The following is a 13,661-nucleotide window of genomic DNA, read 5'->3' on the forward strand; positions in this document are numbered from 1 at the left end:
ATGTGTGTGTGTGTGACAGAGGGAGAGATGGAAAGACAGAAACATGTGTGTGTGTGACAGAGGGAGAGATGGAAAGATAGAAACATGTGTGTGTGTGACAGAGGGAGAGATGGAAAGACAGAAACATGTGTGTGTGTGTGACAGAGGGAGAGATGGAAAGACAGAAACATGTGTGTGTGTGTGACAGAGGGAGAGATGGAAAGACAGAAACATGTGTGTGTGTGACAGAGGGAGAGATGGAAAGGCAGAAACATGTGGGTGTGACAGAGGGAGAGATGGAAAGGCAGAAACATATGGGTGTGACAGAGGGAGAGATGGAAAGGCAGAAACATGTGGGTGTGACAGAGGGAGAGATGGAAAGGCAGAAACATGTGGGTGTGACAGAGGGAGAGATGGAAAGGCAGAAACATGTGGGTGTGACAGAGGGAGAGATGGAAAGACAGAAACATGTGGGTGTGACAGAGGGAGAGATGGAAAGACAGAAACATGTGGGTGTGACAGAGGGAGAGATGGAAAGACAGAAACATGTGGGTGTGACAGAGGGAGAGACGGAAAGACAGAAACAAAGAGAGACAGTACGGGGAAAAGGAGAGTATGACAGAGAAAAAAGAGGGGAGAAAAGCACACACACACACACACACACACACACACACACACACACACACACACACGTGTGTGAAAACAACAGCAATTTATTTACTCGAGAATAACAACCAACCAACCCCCTATGACGCCACCCTCCCGATGACGTCACGTGTAGTGCGTAAACGTCCACATTTGTGTGACGATGGAGGCACATGGTTTAACACAGGGTGCATTGTCACACAGGTCTAAACACATTCCGCTTCGTTCGTGTTTGATGTGCTCGTTCGGCTGTCAAACAAAACATGATAGTGTGTTTCTATGCATACATTACTGATTCAAGTTATGTCCATGTGCATTTTACTAAGGTGATATAAAAACACCTTTAATCCTGTAACCCCACCCCCTTCTCTCTCCCTCTCTCTCTCTCTCTCTCTCTCTCTCTCTCTCTCTCCTCTCTCTCTCCGTACCTTCCTCACGCCGACCTTTAACAGCCAAAGGTTCTTCTCAAAACTGATCCATCAATGAGATATCATTTTTGTACCTGACTGTTTCATACACAAAGAAAAAAGGAAGGGAGAAGCCATTGTTCAAAGAAGGCAAAGACCTGGTGCTACGAACGTGCCAACCTGTCAATTTGTCCCAGTCTATAAGTTCAAATAAAGATAAAGATAAGATAAGAATAACTTTATTATCTCCAACTGGAGAAATTTGGTCAGGTGCATTATCACAACATAGACAAGTAAACAACATAACTGTAAAACGTCAACAACAGCTTTTACGAATATTACGAAGATACAAATGTAAAAAATATCTTATACACCGTTTCATACATACATCCACACACTGCAGGTAATAACTAGTATTCTTAATGTAAAAACAGAAAGAATTAAGAAACATTATTTGAATATAATTATAAACACAACCTACTATACTGCACATTGATTATAATAGACAGGTAAGATAAGAATAAAGATACGTTACGGAAAACCGCAACCAGATAATCAGCACACACCCGCACCCATCCACCCCCCACCCACCCACCCCACACACCAATATGATAAACGACGTCATGACAGCTTGGGTCGTGTCAGTTTGTCTAATGCTTCTTTTTTTTTCGGAAGAGGGGAGACAATGGTGGTAACCTAAGCTGTGCCTATATGTCTCCACAAATTAATCATAGTTGTTGGAAAAATAAGAGACACAATATGATGGCATCCTGGAAGATGCCCATTTGACCAAATAAAATAACGCTATCGAAACGAGCAGAAGATGCCATGCCACTGGGTTGTATCTTTTGTCTAATGAACACACAGGCAAAATCATGTGATGATAATTTACCAGTACCTTGGGATGTGTGCCATTTTGAGCAACAAATACAAAGGCACAATGGAAAGAGGACGTGCCATAATGTGGTGATACATTATGTCATGTCATTTGTCTGGTGAATACACATATGGCATGAAAAGAGGAGACGTTATTAAATGGTACCTTGTGCATGCACACACACACACACACACACACGCACACACACACACACAAACACACACACCATGTGGAGGAACCTTGTGGTGTCCCCTTTTACTTAAACGTTTTTGTTTTTTTTTAATATTACCCACAAAAAAGCAAAAGAGGAGACACTATAACTCCATACCTTGTGGTGTGCCCATTTATTCTAAAAAAAAATCATTAAAAATATTAAAAGAAAAAGCGAAATGAAGGCACATGAGGCGGTACCTTGGGATGCATCCATTTATACGATATATGAGAATATAATAATTATAAAATAAAGCAAACGAGAAGAGGCCATGAAGCGATACATTGGGACACTTTTTTTTTAAAGATATGACCAAAAAATCAAGCAGATATTAAGAGAATCTATTCGTCCGTACTTTGGGGTGTACCCATTTATTCTAAAGATATGATAATTCTTTTTTTCTTTTTTTAAGTGAAAGAGGAGACGCCATAAGCCGGTACCTTGGGGTGTGCCCATTTATACAAAAATTATCTCTCTATTTTTCTTTAACCGAACGAAAAGGCGCCATTAGCTACTACCTGTTTATATTATGTTATACAAAGACTTTTTTTCATGAAGGGAAAAGGAAGACGACAAAAGGCGGTAAACTGGGTATGTCCATTCAAACTAAAAGATTATCAAAACGCACAAGAGGAGACGCAATAAGGCGGTACCTTTGGGTGAGCCCACTTGTCCTGGGGGCCAATGATGCAGTCCTCTAGCTGCACTCTGGCACCGGCCACGTCCTCCTTGACCACCAGACACTGCAGGCTGGACCTCAGGAGACCCTCCCGTGTCAGGCTGAAGCCCTACACACAAAATAACACCTATTTTTACTCACAAATCTATTGTATTTTACAACGGTAGGCCTACATCTACGAGTCACTGCTGTTTCATACTGGATAAAGACAGAGGCAGGGGGGAAGTAGAGGGGGAGGACGGGGAAGAGGGAGAAAGAGAGAGAAGACAGATACACAGCCTGAACTGACAGACACAGAGAGAAAGACAGACAAAACAGATAGGCAAACAGACGGACAGGACAATACAGACAACAGGCTGACAAAGAAAGAGACATGACAGACAGGCAGGCAGACAGACAGGCAAACAAACTGACGGTCAAGACAGGACAAACAGACAGACGGACAGAAAAGAATGAGAGAGAGCTTGCTGTGACTATTTACACACTTGCACATTCGCACCCCTTTAACTATCCCCCAACACACACATACTTGCGAACGCACGCACCTGTGTGCACAGTTTGCCATGACATGTTTCTGCATACAGCGGCTCGGGGTAGGTGAAGAGGAAACTGTGGTTGTCCAGACAGATGCTGGTCACCAAATTCCGGACCTGCACATCACAGCACATCACATAATATCATACACCTCATCAGTTCACATGACGGGCCCTGCAGCTGAATTGATTAAAGCGTTGGACTTCCAGTGTTAGGATCCTGGGTTCGATTTTCGGTCTCTGGTGGGTTAGGGGTGGAGGTTTTTTTCTGATCTCCCAGGTCAACAGACGTGCAGACCTGCTAATTCCTGAACCACCTTCATGTGTAAACGCATGCAGATCAAATACGTACGTTAAAGATTCCGTAATTCATGTCACAGGATATATGGATAGGAAAACATAACCAGCATGCACATCCCCGGAAACGGTGTGCAGCTGTCAACATGGCGGGGTAAAAACCGTCATGCATATACAGGTTCATTCGCACGTTCGAGGTAACGTGGAAGTTGCAGACTACGAAAGGCAGAAGAAGAAGAAGAAGTTGAATATTTTTGCTTTTACTACACAAAAGCCATGTCATACACCGTGTACAATCATATGTGCAGAAGGCGCCACACGAGTCCGTTCTTGTCGAATGGTTCAGGAAGACCGTTGGAAATGTACGATCCAAACCTGTCTGTGTGTAACGTACAGACTGCCACAAATGAAACTGATGGGCTGAAAATGAAGTACTGTTGTGATGTTGTTGTGTTGCGTGTATGTCTGTGACCTTGTGATCAACAGACGGGGATGTGACAAACGGAGATCGGGGAGAGAATCATGGGGGATTTCTACAGCTCTTTAAATAAATCACCAACGTTGCAGGAGCATTGGTATTCGTCCGAAGTTTGAGTAGCGTCCCCCATAACTCTATCCGCTCAAATTTGACAACTGCTGATTTCTACGACCCTGCTTTTTATGTGCGTATTGACATAATTTCACATATCGCATTTTAACGTTGGCATCATCTTAGAATGTTAAGTTATGGACATCAGACTGAACGAAATGCATAGAACCCAACGCCTCTAGACGCTGGCCACTTTACACAATATTATCTTGTGTCTGTGTTCAGTTTCACTGACATGAGCAACAGATCATGGTGGTGGTGGTGGTGGTGGTGGTGGTGTGCGTGTGTGTGTGTGTGTGTGTGCCCGCTCTTATATTATAATATTCCGTCCTAACTTCTTTGGCTGCCGCACAGACGCGGCAAAGTGTGAAAAGAGTGGAAGTCAGCTTGAAGTCAGAGCGACTGATGGGGTGCTGACATTGATCATTTTGTTCACCTGCTGGTCTTGTTCCTGCCATTGTCCCATTGCTCTTGCAGACAACTCATTTCTAAAAAAAAAAAACTGACGGGTAATGAGCACTTCTGCGGTAGGCTGGGCAGTAAGCATCATGATGTGCGTGGATTTGATCTGTGGACTCACCGCGCCCCAGGCCACTGAGTCCTTGTCAAAGACGGTCAGCTCGGGCCAGATGGTCTCCAGGTACCAGGAGAACGACTTGCAGCCCAGCTTCTCCTTCAGTGCCCGCCTCTCCGTCAGGTCCCCCGCGTCTGCATCCTGCCAGCAGTCATCATGGCACGTTCTGTGGTCACTCACAGGGGACAGCTGCTTCTCTACAGATGTAGACACTACAGACACCATCTGTTATCTCTACAGACACAGATACAGACACCATCTGTTACCTCTACAGACACCATCTTTTATCTCTACAGACACCATCTTTTACCTCTACAGACACAGACACTACAGACACCATCTTTTACCTCTACAGACATAGACACTACAGACACCATCTGTTACCTCTACAGACACAGATACTACAGACACCATCTGTTACCTCTACAGACACAGATACTACAGACACCATCTTTTACCTCTACAGACACAGATACTACAGACACCATCTTTTACCTCTACAGACACAGATACTACAGACACCATCTGTTATCTCTACAGACACAGATACTACAGACACCATCTGTTATCTCTACAGACACAGATACTATGGATACCATCTGTTATCTCTACAGACACAGATACTACAGACACCATCTGTTATCTCTACAGACACAGATACTACAGACACCATCTTTTACCTCTACAGACACAGACACTACAGACACCATCTGTTATCTCTACAGACACAGACACTACAGACACCATCTTTTACCTCTACAGACACCATCTGTTACCTCTACAGACACAGATACTACAGACACCATCTTTTATCTCTATATACACAGACACTACAGACACCATCTGTTATCTCTACAGACACAGACACTACAGACACCATCTGTTACCTCTACAGACACAGATACTACAGACACCATCTGTTATCTCTACAGACACAGACACTACAGACACCATCTGTTATCTCTACAGACACAGACACTACAGACACCATCTGTTACCTCTACAGACACAGATACTACAGACACCATCTGTTATCTCTACAGACACAGATACTACAGACACCATCTGTTACCTCTACAGACACAGATACTACAGACACCATCTGTTATCTCTACAGACACAGATACTACAGACACCATCTTTTACCTTTACAGACACTACAGACACCATCTGTTACCTCTACAGACACAGATACTACAGACACATCTTTTACCTCTACAGACACTACAGACACCATCTGTTACCTCTACAGACACAGATACTACAGACACATCTTTTACCTCTACAGACACTACAGACACCATCTGTTACCTCTACAGACACAGATACTACAGACACCATCTGTTATCTCTACAGACACAGACACTACAGATACCATCTGTTACCTCTACAGACACCATCTGTTACCTCTACAGACACCATCTGTTATCTCTACAGACACAGATACTACAGACACCATCTGTTATCTCTACAGACACAGATACTACAGACACCATCTGTTATCTCTACAGACACAGACACTACAGATACCATCTGTTACCCCTACAGACACCATCTGTTACCTCTACAGACACCATCTGTTATCTCTACAGACACAGATACTACAGACACCATCTGTTATCTCTACAGACACAGATACTACAGACAACATCTGTTACCTCTACAGACACAGACATTACAGACACCATCTGTTATCTCTACAGACACAGATACTACAGACACCATCTGTTATCTCTACAGACACAGATACTATGGATACCATCATTATATCTCTAGACACAGATACTACAGATATCTCTTGTTGCTTATAGCTATAGTCAGGGCTGAAATACCGAATTCCGCGGAACCCGGAACGGAAACAACAGACACGAGTTCAGTCACACTGATGCTCATAAACCCGGGACATGTCTCTGACGTTGACCATTCCATCAATGTCTTGCTGTCCATCTTTCAGACAATCTGTTAGATCATTTATTCACATATTTATTAAGCGAAGAGAAACCTGTGGACAGATTTGCTGAACCAGAGAGAGAGATGGGGAGGGTGTGTGTGTGTGGGGGGGGGGGGGGGGGGGGGGTGGGGGGGGGGGGTAAAAGGAGGCAGACAGACTGAAGATTCGCGCTCTACAATCTAACCTTCATATCTGGAAAGTAGTCGTAAACGAACTGTTTGTGGTTGTCTTCCATCCAAAGATCCACTGCTCGCTTGTAGTTGTGTACTTCAATTTCGCGTCGTCCGCCAGGGAAGGAGTAGGGTTGCATGCGAGCAATGTGGCCAAATTTGGAGCACGGAAGATGAACCAATGAACCACCGCACATCCACACCTTCAAGAATGAAACATGGGCAGTGATTATCGAAGACAGAGCAGATACTGTGCTGGTTGTTCGCATTTGTTGTATGTTTCGCAATGACAGCAACAACATCCCGATGAGCAACAACAAGCCGACGAACACAACAACCTGAAGAACAAGAACAAGGAGATGAATGTGTGTGCTTAGTTATAATGATATATCCGTCTTATACGTGATGTTTCCTGTCCTTTTGACATGTACATTTCTTTACAAAACGAACTACAAAGTAATGGAACAGAAACAAACAACAAACGTTTGGCGACTTGTGTACCTTACCCGCCATGACAGTTCCAGATTCTCTCCGCCCCACACCGTCATGCCTTCGTCATATCCGCCCAGCTCCAGGAAGTATTTTCGGTCCACCGCGAAGGCCGCGCCCACCATCATGGTCCCTCTGCACCACCATCAACACCACCATCACCATCCACACACTGAGTGCCTGATTAAATGACCATATGATTGATCAACATCACGATATTCAGAGGAAAGGCAGTATCATTCTTTATAGAAGGCAGACATGGTGAGAGGGCCTCATTGTAAAAGAACAGAGTAAAAACATAGTTTTGACACCAACAAAATCTTTAGAACAAATCGACCAAACACTGCTATGCACTATTTATCAATATTTGAGCAGTCTACGATGCAACAATATTTATGTAGGCTCTTCAGTGTAACAGACTGAGTGACAGGGCGGTTGAGGTACTGACTGAGCGTGCGAGTGAGTGCGTTTGTGAGTTGATCAGTAAGCCCAGTAAGAGATCATTGGCTGACTGAAAGCTATTTGTCTTGTAGAAACTTAGTTATGACAGAAAGAATGACTGACTGAGAGAGACAGACAGACAGACAGACACAGACAGAGACACAGAGAGAGAAAGAGAGAGAGACACAGACACACAAAGAGAGAAAGAGAGACAGATAAAAAGAGAGAGAAAAAAGAAAGGGAAACAAGGGCAGGCAGAGAAGAGACAGACAGACAGACAGACAGAGATAAAACCTTATTGCTCAAAGGATCGGGATATTAGGCATGGCCTGTCCTCGCAGTATGTCCCTACGAAATGAAGTCTCCACACACAATACATCAAGGTAAGCAAGAGCACAGTTGCACTCGAGGTTGACAGACGGACAGTAGAGATAGACAGACAGACAGGGACACAGTGAGAGAGACAGGGGCAGATATATATATATATATATATATATATATATATATATATATATATATATATATATACAACAGCAATGCAGAAAATGATGAAAATATAGAACAATAAGAAAGAAAAAAAAAGATATAGAAACATGCAATAGCAGCGACAGTAAGAACAGTAAGAGCAATAGCAAAAACAATCATGACAGCATTAAGCAGAACATTAAAGCATTTTTTGCAATATAAAAATTTACGAAACAAATACTGATATCGTAACAATTGCTAGCATCATTGATGCCATCCAACTGGCTCATTCACTACAATGGATGGCAGTCACAACAACTACTACTACTACTGCTACTACTAGTTCCACCATCACCATTGTACATACACACACGTACACGTACACGTACGCATGCATGCACACACACACACACACACACACACACACACACACACACACACACACACACACACACACACACACATAAATAGACAGATAGACAGATACATAGATAGATACATAGAAAGACAGACAGGTATATAACGAACAAAATTAAAGAAACTTCCTTTGGCAAGAAGTAATCATATTAACAGTCTACCCCACCCTTTCCTACACACACCTACACTCCCCCATCATCCTTCTTTTCACACCGTCCCCTCATCCACATAGTGACATACACAAATATACAATAGTACAAAAGATCAAATACAGCTGTCTGAAATGCCTGTTCACTCATTTACATGTAAGACCCGATCAAAGTGAGTTGCAATAACCCAATTTTGAGAGGACATGTGGACAGACATAATTCTGGTTGCATTTCAAGAAAAGAGAGGACGAATCGTGCTTATAATTATGACGGAGTCCACTTCACGGTGAGCGACATGTTTTGACGTGTCGTTCGACTCACATTTGTGTTACAGGAAAACCCCAGCTTGTTGCAGATGGAGAGAATAGAGTCTCACTGCCACAGACACACACTGGGGGTTGGTTTGGTGGGAGGAAGTTGCTGTGATAAGGAATGGGGAGGGGCGGGGGGCTGTCTGACCATCCTTTTACTTGAGTTTGTCTTCTAGCCGCCAGGATTTGGCGTTGATAATCACTTCTTTTCGTTATGCCACTGATGATGAAAATGGCGGAAACATACAGCTGAGTGCCATCATTCAATAAATGATGGTCAGTTAAGTAGAGACTTGATTAAGGCTGACAGAGGTTTGGGGCAGAGAATGAAAAGAACTGGTCCAGGTAGAGAGCTCTGTGGAACGTCTCAGCTAGGGCCTATGTTTCTGCAGGCACTCTCTATGATGGCAACTGACTGCGGATTGGCTTGTTTTTTTTCAAACAAATACGAAGAGAATGAAGACGGTATCGAACCTCATGTCCCGTACATATTTCAGCGTCTTTTGAGACGTACGTGGTGTTCGATGGTATCAAATGCGACTAAAATGTCTAACAAGGTTAGGATACAAAGAGTGTTTATACAAACTTTTAGCTGACCAGGTAAATACTGACTGCTAGTCATCTTAAATGTAGAAACACGGCGTGTTGCCATTTGACTCCAAGACACTGTGTTTAAGAACTTGAAGCTTTTCTCTTACGATTCACTGCATAAAAGTGATTGTGTTCACAACGTAGATTTACCTACTGCAAAGTCATGACAAACGTTCGCAAAGACAAATACACATTCTGCAAGAGAAAAGCATAATATGATCACGACAACGAAATCCATTTACTTTCTACAAAGCAAAACATACTTTACAGACTTCTACGCTACGCTACGTACCTTCCCAAACACCAAACTCTACGCAGCAAAGCCACGACACAATTTCACAAATGCCATTTTCTATGCTGCTAAATGCACAGCCAGGCCATAGCTACACATTACTACTCCGCAATGCTACGTCCACGCGCTGCTTCAGCCCGTGGTGAGGCTTCCTGGCGCCGTACCTTTTGGGCGTGGCGTCGTCAGGCCCGTAGAGATCGGGGCGGAAGAAGGTCTCAAAGAAGACGAGGCGCCAGTCAAACCCGTAGCGGGTCATGTAGCCCTTGTGCCAATCATACAAAAAGGAGTCTGGCTGCACGTAGTCTAGCATTCCCAGGGCGATGGACTTGGGTTCCGATTTGACCTGCGTCAGTAATGGTTCTAACCTGGCCACACAACACAGAGGACACACACGCTTTCAAAGGCTGACTCCACCCCGGTCACCCACAGTCCCCACTTACCTCTTCGGGGTGCTGTCGTCAGCTCCGTACTGATCGCGACGGAAGTAGGTTTCAAAGAAAAGCAGTCGCCAGTCGAAGCCATAGCGTAAGATATAATCTTTCCAAGTGTAGGCCAGTGTGTTTGCGTTGATGTAGTCCAGAATGCCTAGCGCCATCGACTTCCGGTCAGATTGGATTTGCGCCAGTAAGGGTTCAAGCCTGAGCAGTCAGAGAGTAAGTGATCAGTGTGTGTGCGTGCGTGAGTGCGTGCGTGCGTGTGTGTGTGTGTGTGTGTGTGTGTGTGTGTGTGTGTGTGTGTGTGTGTGTGTGTGTGTGTGTGTGTGTGTGCGTGTGTGTGTGTGTGTGTGTGCGTGTGTGTGTGTGTGTGTGTGTGTGTGTGTGTGTGTGTAAAAAAGGTAAGTTGTATTGTGTTACATTGCATTGTGTTGAGTTATATTGTGTTGAGTTGTATTGTGTTGAGTTGTATTGTGTTGAGTTGTATTGTGTTGAGTTCTATTGTGTTACATTGCATTGTGTTGAGTTGTATTGTGTTGAGTTGTATTGTGTTGAGTTGTATTGTGTTACATTGCATTGTGTTGAGTTGTATTGTGTTGAGTTGTATTGTGTTACATTGCATTGTGTTGAGTTGTATTGTGTTGAGTTGTATTGTGTTACATTGTATTGTGTTGAGTTGTATTGTGTTGAGTTGTATTGTGTTGAGTTGTATTGTGTTACATTGCATTGTGTTGAGTTGTATTGTGTTGAGTTGTATTGTGTTACATTGCATTGTGTTGAGTTGTATTGTGTTGAGTTGTATTGTGTTACATTGCATTGTGTTGAGTTGTATTGTGTTGAGTTGTATTGTGTTACATTGCATTGTGTTGCGTTGTATTGTGTTCAGTTGTATTGTGTTACATTGCATTGTGTTGAGTTGTATTGTGTTGAGTTGTATTGTGTTACATTGCATTGTGTTGAGTTGTATTGTGTTGAGTTGTATTGTGTTACATTGCATTGTGTTGAGTTGTATTGTGTTGAGTTGTATTGTGTTACATTGCATTGTGTTGAGTTGTATTGTGTTGAGTTGTATTGTGTTACATTGCATTGTGTTGAGTTGTATTGTGTTGCATTGTATTGTGTTACATTGCATTGTGTTGAGTTGTATTGTGTTGAGTTGTATTGTGTTATATTGTATTGTGTTGAGTTGTATTGTGTTGAGTTGTATTGTGTTGCATTGTATTGTGTTACATTGCATTGTGTTGAGTTGTATTGTGTTGAGTTGTATTGTGTTGAGTTGTATTGTGTTATATTGTACTGTGTTGCATTGTAATGTGTTGTGTTATATTGTGTTGGATCGTATTTTGTTGCATTGCATTGTGTTGTGTTGTGTTATTTTATGTTGCATTGCATTGTGTTGTGTTGTTTTATGTTGTATTATGTTCCGTTGCGCTGAGTTGAGTTGTGTTGCGCTGTATTGTGCTTTTTTTTTTTGTTTGTTTGATTTTTTGATAACTGCAAACTAGTTATCAAGTATCGAGGTCGACGCAGCAATGTCCTTAAAATTGACAAATTATTTTCAAACTGTCAAATACTTGGTAACAGTGATTATGACGAGTCTAGCCTCCCCATCTCTCTCTCTCTCTCTCTCTCTCTCTCTCCCTCTGTCTGTCTCTCTGTCTCTCTCTCTGTCTCTGTCTCTCTTTCGCGCGTACACGAAGCGTGTGTATGTGTATATGGATGTGTATACATGTATAATTCCCAAGATAACGTCCTTTCCCTGCCTCTTCGTTGTTTTTCAGTTGTTGTTTTTCTGTCTAGAATTATGTATACGTGTGACTGACTGGTGTGAAAGCGCGCTATATAAATATTAATTGTTATCATTATTATTATAATTAATTATATATATATATAGACATGTGTGTGTGTCTGTGTGTGTGTGTGTGTGTGTGTGTGTGTGTGTGTGAAGGCCAGCCAAGAAATACCTCAATGTCGGTGCCGCCCCCAAGCTCGCAGCCAGTGCCAAGCAAGTCTGAGATAACGGCTGTCGACCCTCCACCATTTCCTTCACCAATACACCAGTCTATTCACCGATACACCATTCCCTTCATCACTACACCAGTCTATTCACCGATACACCATTTCCTTCATCGGTACACCAGTCTATTCACTGATACACCATTCCCTTCATCACTACACCAGTCTATTCACCGATACACCATTTCCTTCATCAGTACACCAGTCTATTCACCGATACACCATGTCCTTCATCACTACACCAGTCTATTCACCGATACACCATGTCCTTCATCAGTACACCAGTCTATTCACCGATACACCATGTCCTTCATCAGTACACCAGTCTATTCACCGATACACCATTTCCTTCATCAGTACACCAGTCTATTCACCGATACACCATTTCCTTCATCGGTACACCTGTCTATTCACCGATACACCATTTCCTTCATCGGTACACCAGTCTATTCACCGATACACCATTTCCTTCATCACTACACCAGTCTATTCACCGATACACCATTTCCTTCATCGGTACACCAGTCTATTCACCGATACACCATTTCCTTCATCGGTACACCAGTCTATTCACCGATACACCATTCCCTTCACCAATACACCAGTCTATTTACCGATACACCATTTCCTTCATCAGTACATCAGTCTATTCACTGATACACCATTTCCTTCACCAGTACACCAGTCTATTCACCGATACACCATTCCCTTCATCAGTACACCAGTCTATTCACCGATACACCATTCCCTTCATCACTACACCAGTCTATTCACTGATACACCATGTCCTTCATCAGTACACCAGTCTATTCACTGATACACCATTTCCTTCATCACTACACCAGTCTATTCACCGATACACCATTTCCTTCATCAGTACACCAGTCTATTCACCGATACACCATTTCCTTCATCGGTACACCAGTCTATTCACCGATACACCATTCCCTTCACCAATACACCAGTCTATTCACCGATTCACCAGTCTACGATACACCAGTCTACACAGTCTATTCACCGATACACCAGTCTATTCACCAATACACCGGTCTATGCACATGGCTTAAGAATACACCGTTCTATTCATCAGTGCACCTGTCTATACACTGATCTATTGAAATACACATTCCATTCATCAACACAC

General features: G+C 43.0%; 1 protein-coding gene across 10 annotated transcripts in view; it reads right to left on the reverse strand.

Moving 5' to 3' along the window:
• Positions 1-693: 693 nt before the first annotated feature.
• LOC143297031 (polypeptide N-acetylgalactosaminyltransferase 13-like) overlaps positions 694-13,661 on the reverse strand; it is a 40,111-nt gene continuing 27,143 nt past the window's right edge. For 9 of the 10 annotated variants that reach the window (XM_076609193.1, XM_076609188.1, XM_076609187.1 and 6 more), the window contains 7 exons: positions 10,232-10,432; positions 7,419-7,536; positions 6,927-7,115; positions 4,798-4,932; positions 3,344-3,448; positions 2,773-2,907; positions 694-873 (listed from right to left, as the gene is read on the reverse strand). In XM_076609193.1, the coding sequence (XP_076465308.1) occupies positions 751-873; positions 2,773-2,907; positions 3,344-3,448; positions 4,798-4,932; positions 6,927-7,115; positions 7,419-7,536; positions 10,232-10,432 (1,006 nt within the window). In that variant the 3' untranslated portion in view covers positions 694-750. Of the gene's footprint in view, positions 874-2,772; positions 2,908-3,343; positions 3,449-4,797; positions 4,933-6,926; positions 7,116-7,418; positions 7,537-10,231; positions 10,433-10,507; positions 10,706-13,661 lie in introns of all 10 variants that reach the window. The other variant, XM_076609197.1, reaches the window with a different exon arrangement.

This window comes from Babylonia areolata, chromosome 22, assembly GCF_041734735.1.
Source record: "Babylonia areolata isolate BAREFJ2019XMU chromosome 22, ASM4173473v1, whole genome shotgun sequence".
Lineage (NCBI taxonomy): Eukaryota > Metazoa > Mollusca > Gastropoda > Neogastropoda > Buccinidae > Babylonia > Babylonia areolata.